At 52.3% G+C, this 25,004-nt stretch overlaps 1 protein-coding gene across 1 annotated transcript in view; it reads right to left on the reverse strand.

The window, feature by feature from the left end:
• RRN3 (RRN3 homolog, RNA polymerase I transcription factor) overlaps positions 1-7,152 on the reverse strand; it is a 28,596-nt gene extending 21,444 nt beyond the window's left edge. The window contains exons 1-3 of the mRNA XM_004604327.2: positions 7,008-7,152; positions 5,147-5,252; positions 3,603-3,659 (exon numbers count right to left, since the gene is read on the reverse strand). Of these exons, the coding sequence (XP_004604384.1) occupies positions 3,603-3,659; positions 5,147-5,252; positions 7,008-7,096 (252 nt within the window). The 5' untranslated portion in view covers positions 7,097-7,152. The remainder of the gene's footprint in view (positions 1-3,602; positions 3,660-5,146; positions 5,253-7,007) is intronic.
• Positions 7,153-25,004: the final 17,852 nt, after the last annotated feature.

Genomic DNA, 25,004 nt, shown 5'->3' on the forward strand with positions numbered 1-25,004 from the left:
CCCACATGCGCAAAACGCAATCCTGTCACCCGTGCTGCCCACACAGGGCAGCGGTTGAGTTCTGAGTCGTAGAATACGTAGTCTGGGTAGGTTGACAGACCAAGTATAATATACTTTAAAGCAATTAAAAAGAATCCAAAGTAAACAGACATTCATGAGGCTCTGGGTTTGCCCGGGCTGGCCAATACAGAAAACAGAGCCCAACCCAAGCAGGGCACAGCTTTAAAGACAAAGGGTACTGCTGATTCTGTGTGCTCCATACTTGGTTACTCCCCCCACGCCCACCCCCTCGGGTCTCAGAGATACTATCTGAAATACCATGAAACTGACCATTATACCATATGCTTTCAGTGGCTTCTTGTGCAATGATACGGTGTTTTGAATGAGAAAAAAAGTTTGAGCTGGGCAGCAGAATAATTTGCCAGCATGGAGGAGGAAATGAAACAAACCAATTAATTGTTCTTCCCACATTTTCCCTTTAATTTTTTTTTGGGGGGGGAGGGGAATTTGATTCTGGTTAGTGCCATAAACCTTATTAAGTATGTATATCAGGAAGTAAAAAAGACAATGTATTTGAAAATATTTTTCACAAAAAAAAAAAAAAGATAATTCCTGTGATTCCTGGTCATGCTGCAGCCAAATGTGTGGAAGCACCCGGCTAGCAGACACCTGAGCACCTCAGTGGCCCCAGGGAACACAACTGTTACCATGTAACTGGGACAAGTAGACAAGTAGAGAGAGACCCCCACCCCCACAGGAGAGCAACTGTGCCAGACTCAGGTCCAATCCCTGGCACTACATATGGTCTCTGAGCCCTGCCAGGGGTGACCCCTGAGTGCAGAGCCTGGAGTCAGCCCTGAGCACCGCTGGTTGTGACCCAAACACTAAAAAAAGAAAAAATAGAAAAGAAAATCGTAAGTAGGGCCAGAGCAATAGAACAGTGATTGGGTTGGGCATTTGCCTTGCACACGGTCAGTCAGGGGGTCAATCCCCAGCATCCCATATGGTCCCCCGAGCACCAGGAGTAATTCCTGAGTGCAGAATCAGGAGTAATACCTGAGCAATACCCATAAACCAAAAAGTTTTAAAAAAAATACAAAAAACAAAACCACAAAAGTTCACTCTGGGGTAAATGGTTAAAAAAAAAAATCCTTAGACTTATCTTTGCAAAGAGACAATTTGCCGTGTTCTTATAAACCACATTTGTGAGCACCAAGACCTGCAGGGAGACGCGCTGAGTGGATAATCACACAGTGAAAGCCAGCGAGAGAAAGTGCCACCAGAGAAGACCGCGTGCCAGCTCAGTCTCACGGAGCGGGAGCATTAGGTCACAGTGCTTGCCGAGCACCTCCTACCGCTCCCAGAACTCATGAGCACAACCACTCCCTGAGGCAGGGACCGTCACGGGCTTTCACTCAACAGATGACAACGCAGAGGCACAGACGGACGATGACTGGCCCTGAGTCACAAAGCTAATAAGGGAGGCCCCAGTCCATGCCTGATTACAAAGCAAGGGAAAGGGGATGGAGGCCCCAAAACCCGAGAGGAAGGGCCACACGCCGGCACAGGTCAAAACAGCCCGCTGAGGGGAGAGGCTGCCGAGGGAGGCCGGACACCGGGAAGACGACGCAGCCGTGCTGCAGCGCGGGGCCGTTACTCTTCAACAGGCACCAAGGGTTTCGGCAGGCTGATAAGCTGCTTTGCACCTGGGGATAATTTAGTCTAAGCCAATAAACATAAATTAGAGCATCTGAGGCTAGTGACTATCGAGGGCTCATGGAAAAATCCAGACAAGAGAAGGGCCTGGGGATGTGGCGCAGAGGCCGAGCCCTTGCTTGCATCCGCCCTGCGTGGTCCCAGCAGGATAAAGTGTAAGGGCCAGAGAGACAGGACAGGTGTAGAGCACCTGCCTGGCACAGAGTCAACTCCAGCTCAATCGCCGGCACCCACAGGGTCCCCGAAGCAGAAAGTCCCTGAGCATGGCCAGTGGTGCCCTTCCACATCCCCAAAAAAAAGGAAAAAGATTTGGCGCATATGCTGCCTGGGCCCATGTGCTGCTTGTGCCCACGTGGCCGAGCACATGTGGTGCCCAAGCACATGTGTTGCCCGCATCTCCCCCCTTGAGATGTGTACTTTCATGCTTTCGTGTCCAGTGCTAGGATGTGTGTAGAGCTTCCTCCACCCTTGGAGAAGTCCGCGTTCTCTCTTGAGCGCGTTACTCCTACTGGTTTTTCCTTTCCACTTATCCCTTCCTCCTTCCCTAAGACCCTCTAAAATAAAATCTGCTACTTCAAAAAAAAAAGGAAAAAGATTTTCGGGAAGCCCTGGCATAGGCATTACAGCAACAGATTTCAGAGTGAACGTACACTGAGTGGGAGCCGAGAAAGCCCCGTCAGCAGGAAGAGCAGCTAGGGATGCTAAAGCCCTTTAGTCAGCAGCTGGGCTAAACGCTGATCTCACGGGGACTTGGACAGCTCCCTGGATTTTCTGGTTTTACAACGAGAGAAAAAGACACAGGGAGATTAAGTGTTGCCCAAGATCACACGCTGGGTAATGGCCACTGGGAAATGGCAGAGCCAAGAGCTGCTCTCAAGCAGTCTGAGTACCACAGCCCCTTAAGACTGTTTCCCGGGGCTGGAGCAATAGCACAGCGGGTAGGGTATTTGCCTTGCACGCAGCTGACCTGGGTTGGATTCCCAGTATCCCATATGGTCCCCTGAGCACTGCCAGGAGTAATTCCTGAGTGCAGAGCCAGGAGTAACCCCTGTGCATCGCCAGGTGTGACCCAAAAAGAAAAAAAAAAAAAAAAAAGACTGTTTCCAGACCCTGGACAAAAAAGGAGAAAAAAGGGCAACAATGTATGGACTTGTTACTCTAAAGTGTTAAATCTTGAGTTAAAAGAATACAACTTTGGGGGATTAGGAAGATTACTCAAAGGACAAGATCCCAAAATTCCATCATCAGGAAGTCGCCAAGGTCCTCTAAGCACTGCTAGGGAGACACTGCCACCAAAAAAACGTGGGTTTTTTTTTTGTTTTTGAAGAGCGAGGAAGAATGCATATTGCATAGAAAATACTGGAGAGTTAGCGAGGGAAGACAGAGGGTAGGGCACTTGCCTTGCAGCAGACCCAGGTTTGATCCCCGGCATCCCATGTCGGTCCCCAAGCACTGCCAGAGTTCAGAGCCAGAAGGAAGCCCTGAGCATGGCCAGGTGGGCCCAAAACCACCCCCAGTGCCCCCCAAGGAAAGAAGTCCTAGGAAGACTGAAGCTGCATTTCCCACCCTCAGGACTGAAAAATTCTGGATAAAATTCCCCATCCGGAAGGGCTGCCTGTGCACTGTAGGAGTCTTAGCAGAATCTCCGCCCTCTGGTCACTAGAGCCCAGGAGCAGCCCTTTCCTCCTCAAGCCGCTCAACCCCCAAAGTCTCCAGCTGCCCATACGCCCCCCAAAAGCAAAGCTGCTCCTGCTTGAACACGCTGGATTAACTGGAATATGAAGGGTTCTCAGAGAACAGGTTCCAGAGACAGGAAGGACCCAAAGGACAAACCACAACAGCTACAAAGTGAAAACAACTGGGTTAATAATCAAAGACAAAAGTACCTTTATGTCTGGATCTAACAGCTGGTTCTTCAGCAACTCGAAGTCATTTGTTTCACCCTTCATAAGAAAAAAGAAAGGAAGTTTTGCTTGCTATGGTATCCTCTTAAAGGTCAACAGTAAAACTTTCAACTATCCCTTTAACGTGACAAAATGAAGAACGCTGTAACTTGATTATGGATTTGAAAATCAGGACTATAAAAAAAAAAAAAAAAACCTCCAAGTTCAGGGGCCTGAATGCACAAGTTAATGTGCTTGTCTGGCACGAGGCCAACCTGGGTGTGATCTCCAGCATGCCACGTGCATCCCTGAACAGGGCCGAGGAATTCATGAGTGCTGAGCCAGGAGGAAGCCCTGAGCATCACAGGGCATGGCTCAACAACCAAAAGTAAAAAAAAATAATAGTAATAAAATTACACATTCGTGTTAATACATGCTAGTTGAGCCAGGGTGCCTGGAAAAACCAAATGGTCATTAGTACTTAAGTATACTTGTATATTGCTATCTGAATCTAGGCACTTGTAAGAATTCTCAAAAACTTAGAAGGGGAGGATACAGAGAGATAATACAAAAATTAAGGCATTTGCCTTGCATGCAGCCAACCAAGGTTCCATCCCCAGCACCACACAGGGTCTCTCAACACCACTAAGGGTGACCTCTGAGTATAAAGCCCAGGAGTAGCCCCTAAGGATCACCATGTAGGTCCAAACCTCACCCCCCCCAAAAAAAAAAAAAGTGGGGGTTGAGAGGAGATCACCATGATTCAATACAGGGGAAGCCGAGACACTACCCATTCACATATTTGATCCTAAATGCATATTACAAATAAAAAGTCATTTGGATTTCCCTTCCATCACAAAACACTTCTACTAAAAAGCTTAGAATTGCTTCTAAGCTAATGCAAAACCAACTCTTTATTAACGGAGTTGTTTTTGTTTTTGAGATACCGTGGACCAAACGCAGGGGCTCACATGTGCAAAGCTAATGCTCTACGACTGAACTACATCCCTGGCCCAGGTGAACTGTCCCCAGATAGTCAACTGATCCCACGTGAAGCATTTAAAGAAGTGACATCTCTATCAACAGGTTACTGCTCTAACTTGAAGCTGACTGTGGTGTGCTGCTCGTAAATATCTGAATTCGAGATTGGCATCTTGTAACATGGTGCCAGGACCCTGACACCACGGGCGGTCAGCATCACCTGCGTGAGTGTGGCCCCGGGAAATAAGCTGAGGACCTCATGTGTGTCCACCAGGCCCTTTCGTACTGGGGATCACAAAGAGCAGGACATCCCAATCCCCGCCATGCCCGCGGCTTGAAATCTGGAGCCACTGAGCCATCTTCCAGCCCCCCTAACTGTACTCGGACCAATAAAAATCAAATCTCCACAAGTCCCTTCAATAAAGCTGGAAGCGGGGCTGGAGCAACAACACAGTGGTAGGGTGTTTGCCTTGCACGCAGCGACCTGGGTTCGATTCCCAGCCTCCCATAGAGTCCCCCGAGCACCGCCAGGAATAATTCTGGTAATTCAGGAGTAATCCTCTTACCTTTCTGTATTTCAGCATGATTTCCATCACAGTTCCACCAAACCGAACAGTTTTTCTTGGTGGGGAATTGATAAAATCTTTCTCTAAGGCCAGCCCATCTGAAACCCTGTGGAACCAAGATGATCAAGCCATTGAAGGCAGAACAGAAAAAAAAAAACATTAAAAAATAAAAAGTTCTAAAAGCCAACACTGATGGAGCTCTCATCATTCGGCGGAACAACTGCTAAAATCTAACTGGCCTCCCCGCCTCCCGTCTAAGCCCCCAGACAGTCTTCACTGGGGCAGGAGCGAAGACAGTACAGCAGACAGGACACTTGCCTCCCATGCGGCGGACCTGGGTTCAGACCTCAAAACCACGTATGGTCCCTCAAGCCCGGCCAGGAGTGATCCATGAGCACAGAACGAAGAGTAAGCCCTGGGCACTGCCAGGTGGGCTCCCACTCCACCCCCCAGTTTTTTTTTTTTAACATAAGATAGATCACACTCTCCTACTGCTCAGAGCTCTGGAAGCATCCCTCCTCGTCTCCTTGCTTAGAACGCAACACAAGTCCTGGGCTGGGGAGACGTCTCAAAGGCCATCTCTGGGGCGTCCGGGGCACATGCTTGCAGTGAGAGCCCCGGGCTCCAGGCCTGGCATCCCTTGAGCCCCCAGAACCACCAGAAGTGGTCCCAACCCTTTGGGGCTGGAGCAATAGCACAGCGGGGAAGGCGTTTGCCTTGCATGTGGCCGACCCGGGTTCGATTCCCAGCATCCCATAGGGTCGCCTGAGCACCGCCAGGAGTCATTCCTGAGTGCAGAGCCAGGAGTAACCCCGGTGCATCGCCGGGTGTGACCCAAAAAGCAAAAAAAAAAAAAAAAAAAAAAGTGGTTTCAAGCCCCCACCCCACATACCCCCCCCAAAAAAAAAAAAAACAGATCCACCTTGGTCCTTGATTCTAATCAGGGCCCATCTTCCCCTCTGACCTCATCCCGGTCACCTCCCACTACACATCATCACGCTGGTCCTGGGTGGGGGGGGAGGGAGGGACAAGGGGGGGCGGACACCTGCCAAGATGGTTCCCATTTCACCCGCGGCTCTGACACTTTTTCCTCCCGACCCTGGGTGGATTCGGGTCTCCACCCAGGCGGAGGCGCCCAGATGTCACGGCCACCTTCACCCTCGGACCCCCAAGGTACCACGCCCCGCCCCCCCTCCACGCTGCCCAGCCTCTGGGTCCCGCCTTCCAACCGGCGCCCCGTGTCCTCGTCCCCGGCGCATTCTGACACCATCGCGGATGCCCCAGGCTCCCCTGCCCGCCCCCTCCGCAGCGGGGGACCAAGGCCGGGTGGCCGGGGTCAGGTGCGGCTCCCCCAGGCCTCCCGCACCGGGGGTGGGGGATGGGCGTGGGGGGTGGTCGCTCCATCAGTGACACCCACGTCACCGCGCATCGCGCACGCTCCGCTGCCCGGGCGACAGCAGCCGCCTGGACCTGGACGTGGACGTGGAGGGGGCCGAACGGGGGGCCGAAGGGGGGGGGGGCGAACACACCAAAGTCCCCCACAGACGCGCGGGCCGTCCAGGCGCGGTTTCAGGTTCCACCTGCCGGTCCCGGGCAACGACCCGAGTCTGCAACCCCCACCCCATCCCCCCCCCCCCCAGGAACCAAGGGGATGAAAACGGGGCCCCGGAACACGGCCTCGACCCCATCTCTCAGCCCCTCTGCCACCTCGACGGCCCCGCGGGGAGCACTGTGAAGGGAGTCTTCCCTCCCCTTCCCCCCTCCATAGGCTCCTACGCCATTACCCCCCCACCCCCGAGCTAAGTCCCGGCCTCCTCCCGGCCCTGGGCTCCGCGCCCTGCTCTGCCCTCCTGACTCCTACCCCGTTTTCGACGCCGCCTTCGTCTGGGCGGCGGGGGCCGCCGCGTCCCCATCGCCGGGAAGCCGCGCGGGAGGCAACGGAGCGTCCATGGGGCCCGACACACGCGACGACGGCGCCCGGCGGCGGAAATCGCGCGGCCGCTCGTCCCGCCTCCGTCCCGGAAGACGCGCGGCCCGGCGGGGCCCGCAGCCAATCAGGAGCCCCGCGCGTCGGAAGCCAGCGAGTTGGGCGAGCTAGAGCGCCGCCCGCGCGCTTCCGGGCGGCTGGGCGGCCGCGGGGTCGTCAGTGCCAAGCCGAGGGGGTTCTGGCACCCGGGAGGGTCTTCGTCGCAGTCTGGATTTCCCCCACCCCCAGCCCAGGGATGCACGTCGTGGACTGCGGTTAGGCAGCCCCGCAGCGGAGGGGGGCCCGAGCCTGGGCCGTGCTCTCCGCGCAGACGCCGTGTAGAAACGGTTTGACCGGGACCCTCCTCCGAAGGCCGCCAGGCTGCGGGGACACTTTCCCCTGCGAACTTCAATTTTTTTTTTTTTTGTCAAGAAATGAGCCTCGGGGCTGGAGCGATAGGACAGCGGGGAGGGCATTTGCCTTGCACGTGGCCAACCTGGGTTCGATCCCCAGCATCCCATAGGGTCCCCTGAGCACCGCCAGGGGTAATTCCTGAGTGCAGAGCCAGGAGTGACCCCTGTGCATCGCCGGGTGTGACCCAAAAAGCAAAAGAAGAAGAAACGAGCCTCAGAGTGGACCAGCCCCGCCGCGAAGGGATGTCTGGGCGGAACTGGCAGGTGGCGGGAACGGAACTGTCCAAAAGACCTTAAACCAGCCACAGCGACTTTTTTTCTCTTTTTTCTTTTCCTATTATGCAAACTTTCATTCAAACAAAAACGATTCTTGGGGCTGGAGCGATAGCATAGCGCGTAGGGCGTTTGCTTTGCACAAGGCTGACTTGGGTTTGATTCTCAGCATCCCATATGGTCCCCTGAGCACTGCCAGGAGTGATTCCTGAGTGCATGAACTAGGAGTAACCCCTGTGCCTCGCCGGGTGTGACCCAAAAAGCCAAAATAATAATCACGAATCACGAAATCCCATTGATCTTCGAGTGGCTCGAGCGGTCTCAGTAACCTCTACATTCGTCCTATCCCTGAGACTTTAGAAGCCTCTCTCTTCTCAGCTTTCCCAACGATGCCACATTGGAGGCTCTTTCAGGGTCAGGGGCATGAGATTCAGCTGGTTACTGGCTTTGGCATATAGGTACACCATGGGAAGCTTGCGAGGCTGTCCTATGTGGGCAGGAAACTCAGTAGCTTGCAAGTTTCTCCCAGAGGGAAAAGTAGGTTATAGATATCTCTGTATCGCTCTCTTCTGGGAGCTTGCTTTTAAGTCTCTGGATGTTGGCCGTTGATGGGATTACACACACCTGGGTTCCTCTGGGTACCTTCATGCATGAGGCCTGTCCAAACGTGTGGAGAGGGGCCTCGAGCATGGCTGTGGCTAGGTTCCGGTGGTCTTTGGCCGCTGGGACCTCTGCTCGGAGCAGGGAGGGAAGCTGGAGCCCATCCCTGCTGAGGGGCCCGGGGGAAGACAGCCAGGCCTGCGGGCAAGAGACTCTCTTGATAGAATCCTATAGTACTGACGCAATTTGATTCTAACAAAGCAGTAAATCCATTAAAATGACATCAGTTAGAGGCCCAAAGAAAACTACCGCAAAAAAAAAAAAACTACCGCTTGTAAATGGTTAGTTATATCTATTTCTATCTAGAAAAGAGGGCAGCAGGGGGCTAGAGCAATAGCACAGCGGGGAGGGTGTTTGAAGACCCGGGTTTGATTCCCAGCATCCCATATGGTCCCCTGAACACCGCCAGGAGTAATTGCTGGATGCAGAGCCAGGAGTGACCCCTATGCATTGCCGGGTGTGACCTAAAAAGGGGGGGAAAAAAGTGGACAGCAACTTTTTTTTTTTTTAAGTCTGAAGCTGGGTCGTGTTTTTGCAGCAGTGACTGTCTCCTTGCTCCCTTTGGCTGTTTATAATCGCGCTGCTTTGGAGCTGCTGCAGCAAAATGGGGCGGGAATCCTCAATGTCCCGAGAGCAGAGAAACGTGTGTGCATCCTCGCAGCTCACAGAGAAGACTCAAGAGGGCTGTTCAAGGGGCTGGAGAGATAGTACCGCAGGTGGGCACTTCCCTCCCACACCAGAACCTAGTTGGATTCTCAGCATCCCATGTGCACCTCCCCCCCACAAGCCTGCCAGGAGAGCTCCCTGAGTGTAGAGCCAGGAGCAAGCCTTGAGCATCAGTCAGGTGTGGCCCCAAAACAACAAAATCTGACATGACAAATGTAAAATGTAAATAATAAAATAAGCCTGAGAAGATTCCTCTAGGTTAACGAAACACAAGTCATAAGTCCTTAGCAGTACTGACTTCCCCATGCGGCTCCAAGACACACCTTCTCCCTGTTTCCTCCCAAAGGCAAATCACTCTCCTGACACTTTAAAAGATATTAAGGGGGCTGGAGCGATAGCACAGCAGGTAGTGCGTTTGCCTTGCACGTGGTCCACCCGGGTTCGATTCCCAGCATCCCATATGGTCCCCTGAGCACCGCCAGGAGTAATTCCTGAGTGCATGAGCCAGGAGTAACCCCTGTGCATCGCTGGGTGTGACCCAAAAAAAAGCCAAAAAAAAAAAAAGACATTAACTTCTCTAGTTATCATATATGTTCCTAGGGCCAGAGCCATAGTACAACTGGTGGGGCTCTTGCCTTGCACAGGGCTGACTCATGTTGGATGAGCCACATATGATTCCCTGAACCTGCCAGGAATGATCCCTGAGCACCGCTAGGTATGACCCCAAAACAAAACTAGCAAACAAAAACAAAAAGACAATATGCTCTTTGCTTTCCTTTTACTTTTGTTGTTGTTGTTGTGTTTTTTTCTTTTTGGGTCACACCCAGCAATGCACAGGGGTTACTCCTGGCTCATGCACTCTGGAATTGCTCCTGGAGGTGCTCAGGGGACCATATGGGATGTTGGGAATCAAACCCAGGTTAGCCGCATGCAAGGCAAACGCCCTCCCTGCTGTGCTTTCACTCCAGCCCCTTGCTTTCACTTTTGTAAAATCATTTCCATGCTGTAACTTTTACCCTTAGAGTTGTCCCATTTCTTTTGGTCCCCAGCTCTAGTAAAAAGGAAAAAAATGGGAGCCAGAAAGATAGTTCAGTAGGCTGAGCACAGGCTTTGCACTGCGTGAAAAGCAGTATGTGCTTTGCTTTGCTTTGCTTTTTAATTTTTTATTAGTGAATCACCATGAGGTAGTTACAAACTTATGAACTTTCATGTTTGCATTTCAGTCATACAGTGATCCTTTACATCCCTCCACCAGTGCCCATTCTCCTCCACCAATGTTCCCAGCATCCCTCCCACCACCCCCACCCCAACCCCCACCACCCCACCCTGCCGCTGTGGCAGGGCATTCCCTTTTGTTCTCTCTCCTTTTGGGTGTTGTACTTTGCGATAGAGGTATTAAGTGGCCATCATGTTCGGTCTATAGTCTACTTTCGGCACGCATCTTTCAATCCAACGGGGCCCTCCCAACATCCTCTACTAGGTGTCCCCTTCTCTATCTCAGCTGCCTTTTCCCCCAGCATGTGAGGCCAGTTTCCAAGGAGGTCTGTGGGAAGACCTCCTGGTCTTATCTCTACTACTCTTGGGTGTTAGTCTCCCATTCTGCTACTTTGTATTCCACAGATGAGTGTGATCTTTCTGTCTTCTGATTCATTTCACTCAACGTGATACTTTCCATGCAGATGTCATTTCTACTATACCTTTTTGCCTCTCCGGGATATATTCCCAGGAGTGGTATTGCTGGGTCAATTGGGAGCTCAATTTCTAATTTTTTTGAGAATCGTTCATATTGTTTTCCAAAAGGGCTGAACCAGTCGGCATTCCCACCAGCAGTGAAGGAGAGTCCCTTTCTCCCCACATCTGCGCCAACACCGGTTGCTTTTGTTCTTTTGGATGTGGGCCAGTCTCTGTGGTGTGAGATGCTATCTCATTGTTGTTTTGATCTGCATCTCCCTGATGATTAGTGATGTAGAGCATTTTCTCATGTGCCTCTTAGCCATTCGGATCTCTTCTTTGAGAAAGTTTCTGTTCATTTCATCACCCCATTTTTTTGATGGGGTTGGATATTTTCTTCTTGTAGAGTTCAACCAGTGCCTTGTATATCCTTGATATCAACCCCTATCACATGGGTATTGGGTGAATATCCTTTCCCATGCTGTAGACTGTCTTTGTATTTTGGTCACTGTTTCTTTTGAGGTGCAGAAGCGTCTTAGTTTAAGATAGTCCCAATTGTTTATCTGTTTTCACTTGCTTGACCAGTGGCGTATCAGCTTTGAAAATACTGTTATATGCTTTGCTTTTCAATCCCTACAGTACTTAGACAACAATGCCACCAAAAGTGACCCCTTGAGCACTGAGCCAGGAGTAGCCCCTGAGCACCACCAAATGTGGCCCAAAAACTGAGAAATAGAAAGAACAAACTCCGGGGGCCAGAGAGATTGTACAGTGGATAGGGTGTTTGTCTTGCACATGGCCGACCTGGGTTTGATCTCCGGCATCCCATGTGGTCCCCCAAGCACCAGGAGTAATCCTGAGTGCAGAACCAAGAGTAACCCCTGAGAAGGAAAAAAAGAAGAAAAAACTCCCTTCTGAAAACAAAAGCAGGGGCCCAGGAGATAGCTCAAAGGGCTGGAGCGAGGTCCTGGGTTTGATCCCCAACATCACACGCCCAGTTGACCAGCAGCAAAGGTTTCGGCCCTGGTGACCACCAGCAATGCCAGATCTGAACAGCACCATATTTCCCAAACAGAGCACCCAATCAGTCCTGCACTTGCAGCCCAGTATAGCAAACCTAGGCCCTTGAGCACTGTTTGGGGAGTCCTTAAAAGTAAAAACTAAAGCAGAGGCTCGGAATATAACTCAGCAATAGAATACGTGATCTGATATGCAAGGCTCTTGGTACAGTCCCTGGCACCACACACACACACAGCGAGTGACAACAAGAAGCAAACAAGCATCGCAAAGAGGAGCATTGCTTACACTGCAGACACCTCTTGCTTCACCTTGCAGTGCACTTGCTCATGACGGTTCTGAGTGGCTCTATTCCGGGAGGAATATTTGTTTTACTCTTATATACCCAGAAGACCCATTAAATGTTTTCTCTTTTTTTTTTCCAAAAGAGCAATCTTCCCTGGGGAAAAAGTTTATAGTCATCCCAAGAGTAGTTCTGGGTTGTTGTTTTTTTTCTTTCTTGTTTAGGCCTGGGGGTGGGGGACTGAACCCACAACACTCTGGGGCTACTCCTAGAGGTGCCTAGGGCTCTCCTGGAGGTGCTCAGGGAACCCTGCAGTGCTGGGGCTTGAACCTGGGGCCCCTGCATGCAAAGTCGCACTCCGCCACATTGAGCTATCTCTCCGCTTCTTGTGGTGTTTGGGCTGGGCTGGGGCCACACTCGGTGACACTGTCAGTTACATCGGGCTCTGAGCTCAGGCATCATTCCTGGGCGATTTGGGGAAACCATTTGTGGGGCCAGGGATCAGCCGCAAAGCAAAGCAGTACAATACTCTTTGTGTTCTCTTTCTGCCTAGGCAGAAAAGAGAATTTGTTCTAAGGACACACAGATAGCTTAAGGCACCAGAAAAGAAGATCTCGTTGGTCATGTCTGCATCATGGAGGCTCCTCTAACGCTGTCCAGAAAGGGAAGACAGGGGCTGGAGCGATAGCACAGTGGGGAGGGCGTTTGCCTTGCACGCGGCCGACCCGGGTTCGATCCCCAGCATCCCATATGGTCCTGAGCACTGCCAGGAGTAACCCCTGTGCATCGCCAGGTGAGACCCAAAAAGCAAAAAAAAAAAGAAAGAAAGAAAGAAAGAAAGGGAGGACATATTGCACCAAATGCCTTCCACATAATCTTTGCTCTTGCGAAGGGTCACTAAAAATGCTCAGCAGGGACCTATGCAATAATACAGTGGGTAGGGCTCTTGCCTTGCACAGAGCAGGTTGTATTCAATCCTCAGCACCACATTTCAGTCCCCACACCCTTACTAGGAATGATCCCTGAGCACAGAGCCAGGAGTAAGCCCTGAGCACAGTTAGTGTGGCAACCCCCCTTTAAAAAAAATTCAACAAATGGTTTTCAAATAACTGAATGGTAGGGAGGAATCAGATCAATGATTTCTAAGCTGCAAAAACAATCGTAGAGGGGCTGGAGCGATAGCACAGCGGGTAGGGCGTTTGCCTTGCACGCGGCCAACCCAGGTTCGAATCCCAGCATCCCATATGGTCCCCTGAGCACCGCCAGGAGTAATTCCTGAGTGTAGAACCAGGAGTAACCCCTGTGCATCGCCAGGTGTGACCCAAAAACCAAAAAAAAAAAAAAAACAATCGTAGATTTCCATGTGTGCCTTTCTCCTTTCCAAAGAGTCTACAATGATTGTGTATCAATAACCTGTCTAAAACCCCATTCAGGAATGCAGAAGCACACAGCTGTGTTTCTTGAGCATGTCTCTGAGGTGCATTTGCCCTTTGAGTACCACTCACTTAGACAAGAGTTTCCTGGGCCGGAGCAATAGTACAACGGGGAAGGTGTTTGCCTTGCACTCGGCCAACCTGAGTTCGATCCCCGGCATCCCATAGGGTCCCCCGAGCACCACCAGGAGTCATTCCCAAGTGCATGAGCCAGGAGTAACCCTGTGCATCGTTGGCTGTGACCCAATAAGAAAAAAAAAAAGGTTTCCCAAAGTGGGTGACAACCTCTCCCTGGATGTGCTGGAACAAGTCTCAAGGGGGCAGCAGCAGTCATCTTGGATGCATTGGTGGGGAGGGGGCACTTTCTTTTTTTTTTCTTTTTCTTTCTTTCTTTCTTTTTTTTTTTTTTTTTTTGCTTAAGGAAGGAAGATTTCCAGGGGAATACGGAGTAGGTATTTTTTGGTGTTTTTTTTTTTTTAATGAAAAGTGGGCAATGGGGGCTGGAGCGATAGCACAGCGGGTAGGGGTGCAGTCAACCCGGGTTCGAGTCCCAGCATCCCATATGGTCCCCTGAGCACCGCCAGGAGTAATTGCTGAGTGCATGAGCCAGGAGTAACCCCTGTGCATCACCGGGTGTGACCCAAAAAAACAAAAACAAAAAAAAGTGGGCAATAAGTGCAATGAGTTTGAAGCCTTCTGACTTAGAGTCTTTCTTGTGCCAGACTCGGAGAGGCACGAAGTGGCTGAGAGAGGTTTCTCAACCTCAGTATGCGTGGGACTTAGGGAGAAGGTTGTTCCTGTGCAGAATGTACTATGTCTGGCCTCTGCCTGCTAGGTCATGGTCGTGAACTTTCCGATGGTGATTGGCAGAATATCAGCAACCACCCTAAAAAGTCTCTAGTTGTGGTCAGATGTTCCCTTGGGAACAGAATGCCAACTTTTCCAACCCCTGGCCAACGCAAAGCTTGTCCCGGAGAAGGGTTTTGTCCAACTGCTGACACAAAACACATTTAGATCAATGAAATTTTTTAAAAAAGAAAGATAATATACAGAGTGATGTGGCAAATAGTAGCAACACTTCGATTTTTACCTTTAATACCCTTGGTGGAGCGCCAATCAACAAAGCAATGTTTTATCTGTTGGAAAACAAGAGCTTTTCCTATCCGAGAGTGCAGTGGCTGTGTACCTGTTGGGGTGTTTCCCAATTCCCCCTTCTCATCCCTCCGCTTTTGCAGCTGCAGATCCCTGGGGGTGGGGGTATTGCAACACAGTTTATTGCTGTGTGCTGGGAAGAACAGGCACTCGGAGATCGCTGTGGCACCTCCCCCAGGGTGGCATGCAATGGTGAGGGGCAATGTGCAGATCCGAAGTCCAGGCCATGTGCCATGCCTGCCAGGCAGGTGCCTTAACCCCTCAACTACATCTCTCTGGCCCCTGTGTTGATTCTTAGGAAGATGCCCAGTGTGACCTTACCTGCTAGAATAAGACAAGTCCCAAATCCATGTGCGTATTTTATCAGCCCCTTAAGAGAAACAAAGGGAGCGGGGTGGGGGGCTGGGGAGGTGGGGGGAAGGGGGGAGGTATATTATGATTTTTGGTGGTGGAATATGTGCACTGGTGAAGGGACGGGTGTTTGAGCATTGTATAACTGAGACTTAAACCTGAAAGCTTTGTAACTTTCCACATGGTGAATTAATAAAAGAAATAAAAAAAAAAAGAGAAACAAAGGGAGGGAGATGACCCCAGCCCTGAAGGGGTTTGCAGGATTGTCTGGTTGGCTTTAATTTGTGTATTAACACCTGTTTTTTGTTTGTTTGTTTTTGGGTTTGTTTTTTTTTGCTTTTTTAGGTCACACTCAGCAATGCTCAGGGGTTACTCCTGGTTCTTCACTCAGGAATTATTCCTGGAAGTGCTCGGTTGGGGGAAGGGCATATAGGATGCCAGGGATCGAACCTAGGTTGGCCGTGTGCAAGGCAAATGCCTTCCCTGCTGTACTATCGATGCAGCCCCCACATATTAACAACTTTAGGCAATCTCTTTATTATTTATTGGGGGAGAGGGTTGGGTCCCACCTGGTGGTGCCCAGGGATCATTCCTAGAGGTGCTAGGGACTATATGTAGTGCCAGAAATCAAACCAGGGTCAGCCACGTGAATGGCAAGCACATTTAGGGAGTTTGCCTTGCACGCAGCCAACCCGGGTTCGATTCCTCCATCCCTCTCAGAGATCCCAGCAAGCTACCGAGAGTATCCCGCCCATATGGCAGAGCCTGGCAAGCTCCCTGTGGCATCTTCGATATGCCAAAAACAGTAACAACAAGTCTCACAATGGAGATGTTACTGGTGCCCCCTTGAGCAAATCGATGAACAACAGGACTACAGTGTTACCATGCTACAGTGCTACTCTCTCAGGGGTTACTCCTGGCTCTGCACTCAGAAATTACTCCTGGCTGTGCTTGGGGGACCATAAAGGATGCTAGGGATTGAACCCGGGTCGGCCACGTGCAAGGCAAACGCTGTCTCTGCTGTACTATCGCTCCCGCACCCATCAAATCACTCTTGAGGGGCCAGAGAGAGTAGGTGCCTGCCTTACGGGAGCTCAGACCCCTCATCAATGCTGGGTGTGGCCCTAAACTGCTCCCCTGAAAACAGCATTATAGAGAATTCAGTGTTCAGTACCTTCAGAGTGTTACGTGATTTCCATAGTCTTCTCATCTGAGACTTTACACCCATCCGACTCCCTATCCCCACTCCTACAGCCTCAGCAATCACCTTTCTACTTTCTGTCACCGTGAATGAGAGTCTCTAGAAATCTCATCTGCTGTCACCACCTTATTTTGTTTTGGGGTTTTTTGTTTTAAATTTTTGTTTATTTTTGGGTGACACCCAGCAGTGCTCAGGACTTAACATCTGGCACTGTGCTCAAGGATCACTCCTGGCAGGGCACAGGGACAATCTGGGATGCTGGAGATCAAACCCAGGTTGACTGCAGTGCAAGGCAAGTGCCCTACCTGCTATCCTAACGCTCTGCACCCTCCCCCCAACTATCTATTAGTTATATATCCTTGACGAACCCTGTTTTTTTTTTTAAATAAAAGGTTTAAAATATTTTCTTTGAAAGCTAGAACTGTAAGCATCACAATGTAAAATCTCTCACAAACATCTTACTTTGTTTTTGTTTTTGTGTGTTTGGGCCACACCTGGCAATTCTCAGGGGGTTACTCTTAGCTCCACTCTCAGGAATTACTCCCAGTGGTGCTCAGGGGACCATGTAGGATGTCAAGGATTGAACCCAGATAGGTCCCAAGTAAGTCAAGTGCCCTACCCACTGTGCTATCTCTCCAGCACCCTCTCAACGATATCTTGAGAGTTGAATCTTAACTAACTTCCTCCGCAAACCACTCTCCTGATATGGCAGGGGATTTTATAGCACTTATGGCCTTTACTCTTTGGGAGCTAATATCATGCGCGCGTGCACGCGCACACATACACACACACACACACACACACACACACACACACACACACACACTGTCTTTTGGCCAGGGAGACCTCCCAAATGGTGTTCAAGGGGCTCAGGGACCACTTCAACCATTCTTAGCCAATTGGGCTGGACAGTCAAGTGTGATGACCCAAGGACGCAGTGCGGCTGGATTCTATGTGCTGGGGACCACCAGGACCACTTGATGATATTCAGGAACAATCTGGCAGTGCTCGGGGGTCAGGTAGTGCTGGGGATTGAACTAGGTCAGTGATTTGAACACCTGACCTAACCTCTGCACTATTTTCTCTTTTTTTTTCTTTCTGGGTCACACCTAGCAATGCACAGGGGTCACTCCTGGCTCATGCACTCAGGAATCACCCCTGGTGGTGCTCAGGGAACCATATGGGATGCTGGGATTTGTACCCGGGTCGGCCACGTGCAAGGCAAACGCCCTCCCCGCTGTGCTATCACTCCAGCCCCTCTGCACTATTTTCCTGACCTAACCTCTGCACTATTTTCCTGCCCCTTCTGCCCCCCCGCACCCCCCGCACTGTTTCCTTATACCTGGGGGCTCTCACCACACACCTTTATTTTTTTATTTTATTTATTTAATTTTTTTTTTGCTTTTTGGGTCACACCTGGCGATGCACAGGGGTTACTCCTGGCTCTGCACTCAGGAATTACTCCTGGCGGTGCTTAGGGGACCATATGGGATGCTGGGAATTGAACCCGGGTCGGCCGCGTGCAAGGCAAACACCCTACCCGCTGTGCTATTGCTCCAGCCCCTCACCACACACCTTTAAGACCAAGGAACACAGCGGTGTCCACCCCTGCGCCCACCCCCAGGCCTCCGACGCTGACCAGTGGTGTGCTCAGGCCTAATCAGCACCAGTCCTACCCGCACACTCTGCTGTTGGCGAATGTCAAGCCTCCATGTGTGAGTCAGAGCCCTGGAAAATTGCCTCTCCTGGGCCCCCCCCGAGGATGGAGAATCACTAGGCACATGCTGAGTCGGTCATGGTTGTCTCTCCCTACCCCTGAGGCCACTCAAGCTTGGCCAGCTGAGTGATCCCAGAACTAGAGGCAAAGCCCCGGTATGGTTCAACCCAGGCAGAGAGATCTCAGAGAGGCTGAAGTGACCAGTACGTCAGGTGGAGCGTTTGCCTGGCATGCAGCTGACCGAACGCCAAAACAAAAACAAATTATTTCTGGGAAGTCAGAATGTTCTTGCGTGCTATATAAAGCAGGAACATGATGTCCCTGATTTTACCTTCAGCCCACAGAGCCTGAAACATTTATCATCTGCATCTTTTGTTTTGGAACCGCATCCAGCAGTGCTCAGGGCTTACCCCTGGCTCTGCGCTCAGGAGCACTCTGGGCGGGCTCAGGGGAACTCTACAAGATGCCGAGGACTGAACCTGGGTTGGTCACATGCAAGGTAAACGCCCCGCCCTCTGCACTATCACTCCAGCACCCCTAACACCTGTATCGTTCTCAAAAAGATTTGTCAATTCCTGGGGGTGGACCAATAGCACAGCGGGGAGGGCGTTTGCCTTGCATGTGGCCGACCCAGGTTCGATTCCCAGCATCCCGTAGGGTCCCCCAGCACCGTCAGGAATAATTCCTGAGTGCGAAGCCAGGAGTAGCCCCTGTACATCGATGGGTGTGACCCCCCCAAAAAAAAGAGATTTAAATTAAAAAAAAAGATTTGTCAATTCCTGTTTTTAATATTTACTCTAAATATAAAGAAATGGATATTGCCATTTGCTGTTTCTCCTACACGATGTCATTTTTGCTTTTTTTGCTTTTTTGGGGGTGGGCGGTCACACCCAGCTATGCTCAGGGATCACTCCTGGCTCTACACTCTTGGCGGTGCTCGGGCGACCATATGGGATGCTGGGAATCGAACCCAGGTCAGCCGCATGCAAGGCAAATGCCCTACCCGCTGTGCTATCACTCCAGCCCCCTCACGATGTCATCTTTGGAGCTAACCGATGTTACATACCTGAAAATAAACACCTGGAAGCGGTTTCCAAGATGAATACTCATGGAGCCGATAGCCTGGTTAGAGACGGTTGCTAACGTCGAAGAGGCCTGTTTTCGACTTGGTGCCAACTGGTAGGGACCTTCACAATTATTCTCTAATAGCCTATTGCCTTTACTCAGTAACAAAGCCCAGGAGGATTATGGACTTAACTTACCTGTTTAAAGCTCCCTCAAAGGTGGCTCGCTCTGAGTCCCAAGCACCCCCAGCAACGTGTCCCCAAGAAACAATTTGGGATCCCTCGCAGCCCACTCCTGCTTTCTCAGAGCACTGCCTGACACCTGTGCTCATTTTCCTCTTCCTCGGTGCAAGGTGAGCACTCAGAGAGCAGCGACAACTCAACTCTGAGTGCGCAGTGCTGGACCAAAGGCCGGCACCTGCTAGATAATCAATGAAGTCTGCTCAGTGAATTCATTAGTTTGAAGTGCACTGCATGGCTCTTCTGTTAGAAGAATGGTTCTTCCAGGGGCCGGAGAGATAGTACAGCAGGAAGGGCGTTTGCCTCTCATGCAGCCGACCTAGGTTCAATCCTCAGGACCCCATAGGGTCCCCCAAGCACTGCCAGGAATTAATTTCTGAGTGAAGAGCCAGGAGAAACCCCTGAGCATCGCTGGGTGTGACCCAAAAATTAAAAAATTCTTTCAGTAATAATTATTTGATAGAGAGGCCAGATCAATAGAACAGTAGGGAGAGTGTTTGTCTTGCACGCAGCTGACCCCAATTTGATGCCTGGCATTCCATATGGTCCTCTGAGCACTGCCAGTAGTAACTCCTGAGTGCAGAGCCAGGAGGAGCCCTTGAGCATCTCTGTGTCCCTCCCCACCTCAAAAAAAGAATTATTAGGGGCTGGAGCCAGATAGCACAGCGGGTAGGGCATTTGCCTTGCACGCAGCCAACCTGGGTTCGATTCCCAGCATCCCATATGGTTCCCTAAGCACCGCCAGGAGTAATTCCTGAGTGCAGAGCGAGGAGTAACCCCTGTGCATTGCCAGGTGTGACCCCCCCCAAAAAAAAAGCAAAAAATTAATTTGTTTCCTAGTTTTAGTTTGGGGGCCACAGCTGGCAATGCTCAGGGCTTATTCCTGGTTCTGCACTCAGGAATTACTCCTGGCGGTGCTCAGGGGACTCTATGGCATGCCGAGGTTTGAACCCGGTCAGTCGTGTGCAAGGCAAGCGCCCTCCCTGCTGTACTATCTCTCTGGCCTATAATCCCAAACTATGGACATAACCAAAGAGACCGAAAAAGAATCGCCAAGGGGACAGCTTTCTCTCTTGAGATTTGCTGCTATTAATGCTTGATTCCCTTTCAGCACCTCACTGTCTCAGAGACACTGCAGTGTCAGAACACCTGGGTCCCAGCGGAGGCCCACCTGGGCTCATCTCGGCACCTCATACAGTCCCAAGCCCATCAGGAGTGACCCCTGAGTGCAGAGACAGGAGGAAGCCCTGATGTCCACAGCAAGAGTACAGTGGGGAGGGTCTTTGCCTGGCACATGGCGGACAGTCTGGGTTCAGTCTCCAGCACCCCAAATGGTCCCGAGGTCCTGAGCACTGCCAGATGTGCCCCCACCCCAAACAAACAAACAAACAAACAAAAACAGGAATAATCCTTGAGCAGGAATAATTCCTGACCTCTGGGTTGGCCTAAGACAAATAAAAAAATTAAGTTTGTAGTAGAGAGAGAGTATGGGGAAATTGTCTGTCATAGAGGCAGGGGGAGGGCTGGATGAGGAGGATACTGGGACATTGGTGGTGGAAAATGTGCACTGGTGGAGGGATGGGTGTTCCATCATGGTATGACCAAAACTCAAACATGAAAGATTTGTAGCTGTATCTCACGGTGATTCAACTAAAAAAATTGTTTTGTTATAGGTTGGCTAAGGGGGCAGGCTGGGGGGTGGGCGGGAACCTGGGGACATTGGTGGAGGGAAGGGGACACTGGTGGTGGGGATGATGTTGGGACATTGTGTGCCTGAAACAACTCCATTACAAACAACTTTGTAAATCACGGTATCTTAATAAAAATCAAAAAGAGGAAGAAAATGTGCTCTAGGAAATATCAGTTCTGCGGGATACTAACATTATGCAGCGGGGGAGAAGTTAAAGGTTCCATGGTTAAATGTGTTTGAGAAATACTGGAATGGACAATTTGAAGGAACTATTCCTAGCACCTTTAATAGAGTGGTTTACATTCTGAATCTCCCATGTTGGAATTTTGTGTGCAGAATTTCTTAAATTTATAGGACCACAGAGCCTTATTTTCATGAACAAACAAACAAACAAACAAAAACACCTGGATCCCAGCTGCTAGGGCATGAGAAGGAATAAAATGACCCCTCGCCCCTGCCCTGTCCACTATACCTAAAGAAAAGCAATCGATGTCACCATCTGTGGGAGCATCTCTTCCCGGCCGCCATCCATCAAAGCCTGCGGTTTCAGGGACTTGCAAGTCAGTCCCAACTGATTCAGTCCTTGCCGGCAAACGCTGCTTCGCTTGCATGAATTCTGCCAGGAAACCACCAGGACCCGAACCCAGGAAACAAGGGGGGGAGGTCCCTCCTGAGGTCCCTACTGGGCCGGGGTCTACTTCTACACCCCCTCGGTCAGGTGCTGACTTTGGGGCCCCATGCCCGGAGCCCAGGGCTCTCATCAGGTTGGACAAGAGAACAAGGGTGACAAACAGTTGGCTCCCGACCCTCGGGGGACAGAGTCCTGGGAACCCGGGACCCCGGCCTCTGGGACTGCTGGGCCTTGGGGTAGAGCACAGTCTTGTGTACGAAGCTGCTGTCTCTAGAGCTGGGGGGGATGAGAGAGGCCAGGTGGGCCCCGGCGTTTGGGGACACGGGTGGAGGCGGGTGACAATGGGTGGTCTCGAGGTGGGACCGCAGAGAAGTGGGCCCAGTGGGTCCGGCCGAGGGTGGAGGCTTGGGGAGCTGGTGCCGGAGGAGGCAGAGCTGCCGGAGGTATCTCTGGGCCGCCAGCAGAGACGGGCTCCGGGGCGGGGAGGCGGGCCAGAGTGAAGGGTGACTCCTGGAGGGCACGATGCGCAGAGGGCAGCTGGGCGCGGACTCAGAGAGCGAGGGCATGCTGACGGCCGTCAGGACATACAGAGTCTGGCCGGGCCAGGTAGAGCTGGATGGCAGGCCTGGCACTGCCAGAGCGGCATCCAGGGGCTGGCTCGGGAAGTCGCTCCCCAGGCTCCGAACGGGGAGCAGGAAGGGTAGGCGCTTGGGAGAGGCCCGGAGGGTGGGAGATAGAGGCTGGACCATCATCGCCTTCCCAGGGTGGGTGTACGGACGCTTAGGACACCAGGATTCTGCGCCTCGGTGCGGGCCGGACCCGGTCTCCGGGCCGGGCGGACGATCTGCTCGCTGACTGCTGCTCCTGTGGTCCAAGTCCGGAGCATCGTCGCCGGGCGGGTGGCCCCGCGGCCGGTCTCGGCCCGAGCGGGCCTTCTCCAGCGTGGCCTTGATGGCCCGGCTGAGCAAAGCTGACCTGTGGGTGGGCAGCCACAGCGGCGAGTCGCGCAGCCAGGTGAAGCTGCTGACCCGAGGGGGGACGCTCCTGGCCGTGGACGTCTGGGGGAAGGCGAGGGACTGGCCGAGGGTGTGTGCCAGGCCGAGGAAGGCGAGCCCCAGGGGGAAGGGCTTGCTGCTGCCCGCGTCCTCGGGGCCCAGCTCCAGGTTGCCGCTGTACCAGCAGACCCACCAGAGCAGGCTCAGGAAGAAGCAGCAGGCGCCCAGGTAGAGCAGCACGTCCCAGTAGGGCTCCGCGGTGAAGACGCCCATCAGCAGCACCGAGGCGCCCACCGCGTTGAAGCTGACGCCCAGCCAGAAGAAGAGCAGGCAGCGGCCCAGGCCCCTGCGCGGCTTGTCCTCTCCTTGGGCTGTGTTCGCCGCCTCCATCACCCGGCCGCCCAGAAGACCCGGCCGCTGCGCCTCCACCTGCCTGGGCGCCTGCGTCTCCTAGGCAACGCCGGGGCGTGGCCACAACCCTCGGTGGGCGGGGAGAGGGCGTGGCCCGCACGCGCACGGCGTCCTCGAGGCCACGCCCTCTCCGCCTGGCTGCGGGCCCCGCGCGGGGCGAGTCCGCTTCTCGGGCACGTGGTCTGCGTCCTTAGAAAAGCGCGAAGGACCATTCTGCCTCCGTCCACCCACGTCCGGCCCTCTCGATTGAGCGCGAAATTCTGCAGAAGAGCAGAGTCGGCCAGGAACCCGCTTCTAGTGACTCCCAATAGGCAGCGCGGTGGCACCTGGCCCCGAGGCGCGGTCACCTGCTGCATCCCTGGTTTTGCGTTTGGGGCGGGGGGCCTGGTGGGGCTTCTTGCGGCTCTTTGGTGGGTTTCAACCTCTTCCCCATCTGTGCTCCTCGGAAAGATAGGGCAAAGGGCTGGAGCATTCCAGGCCACCACCCGGTGAGCCCCCTCTCTGCCCCGTCCCTGTCATACCTTGGTGTGACCCAAAAGTGGGTGTGGGTGTATGTGTTGGAGGGGGTAGACCACCCTTGGAGCTAATCAGTAGCAGAACTAGATGTGAATTCTCTGCTGGGTTTTCCCACCCTGTCCTGATTATTCCCTGTTGTTACCATATTGTGGTTGGGTTTTGTTTTGAGGGTTTTTTTGGTTGTGTGTGTGTGTTGTGTGTGTGTATGTGATGTAGTTGACCTTTTTGCTCACCGATGGAAAACTGATTTCAAAAGAAACAAAGTCCAAATTAGCTGCCATGTTGGATCCATGGCATAACCCTCACCCCCCACCCCTGTACGGTCACCTGAGCCCTGAGCCCACCAGGAATTGATAATCCCTGAGCACAGAGCCTAGAGTAAGCCCTGGGCACAGATGGGTGCGGCCCAAAAACAAATCCAAACCAAACCTGGGGCCCCTGAGAGCTTTAGGGATCAGGGGGTAGGTGCTCTGAGCCTTCCAGGCACAAACAAGGCTCCCAGTACTGCCCCCCACCCCAGGCTCCTGAACTTTGCATAGCAGTATATACATCCCCTTACCCTGCAAGAAAGAGAGACTGACTAGAGGACAGAGGACAGGCTGAAGCAGGTAGGGCGTTTGCCTTGTATGCAGCTGACCCAGTTCGATCTCTAGCAACCCATGGGCTCCCACGAGCACTGCAGGAGTGATTCCTTAGGGCAGGGCCAGAAGTGATCCCTGAGCATCTCTAGGTGTGCCCCCCCCAAAAAATAATATTCATACGAGCAGGCCATATGAATGAAAAGCTACAGCCAACAGCCAAGCTTTGGTCCTTGGTTCCTCACTTTTTCAAGATAGAATCATCATTATAATACTGTATAATTTCAGGAGTCGTAATTTTTTGTGGGGGGCACACCCACTGGTAGCCAGGGCTCTTGCGGGATCTCAGACCAGGTGGGCCACATGCAAGGGCCACCGTTGAAAGAGCAGTCCCGTCTGGACTCATTGCTTACAAGACACCGTGTCTCCTTGCTAAAGATTCTGGGGCTGAGGCTTTGGGTGGCTCCTGCCAGCTTCTCCTGTTCTCCTGCAGGTGGCGCTAACACTCAAGTCTGTAGTTCTGGCCCGCGTTTGGGGCTGGCTTTCCGTGCCCAAACTGTACCCTCGTGGCCCTTGCCTTGCTCTTGCTGCCACGCAGGAAAATGGTCTCAAGTGGAGCCGACACCACCTATGGCCCCTCCAAGTCCAGCCAGGAGTGACCCCTGAGAGCTAGGAGTGGGCCCTAAGCTTGTAAAACCTGGGCTTCCCCCAGACCCCCCAAAAAGAGAGACTCAGAGTGTGGGCGTGATGGGGTGGGGGTGATACCTGTGGAGCACAGCACGGGGAGGGGGGTGCCTGGGTGCCAGCTGGAAGGTGAAACACGTGGATGCATTTAGTCGGGACACCCCCTTCTCAAGCCCACTGAGAAGCCGGTCTTGGTTGGCTGAAGGAAGCGTGAGGGGGGAACTGGGCTGTTCCTTGGACCTGCTC

Source organism: Sorex araneus, chromosome 4 (genome assembly GCF_027595985.1).
Source record: "Sorex araneus isolate mSorAra2 chromosome 4, mSorAra2.pri, whole genome shotgun sequence".
NCBI classification, from domain to species: domain Eukaryota; kingdom Metazoa; phylum Chordata; class Mammalia; order Eulipotyphla; family Soricidae; genus Sorex; species Sorex araneus.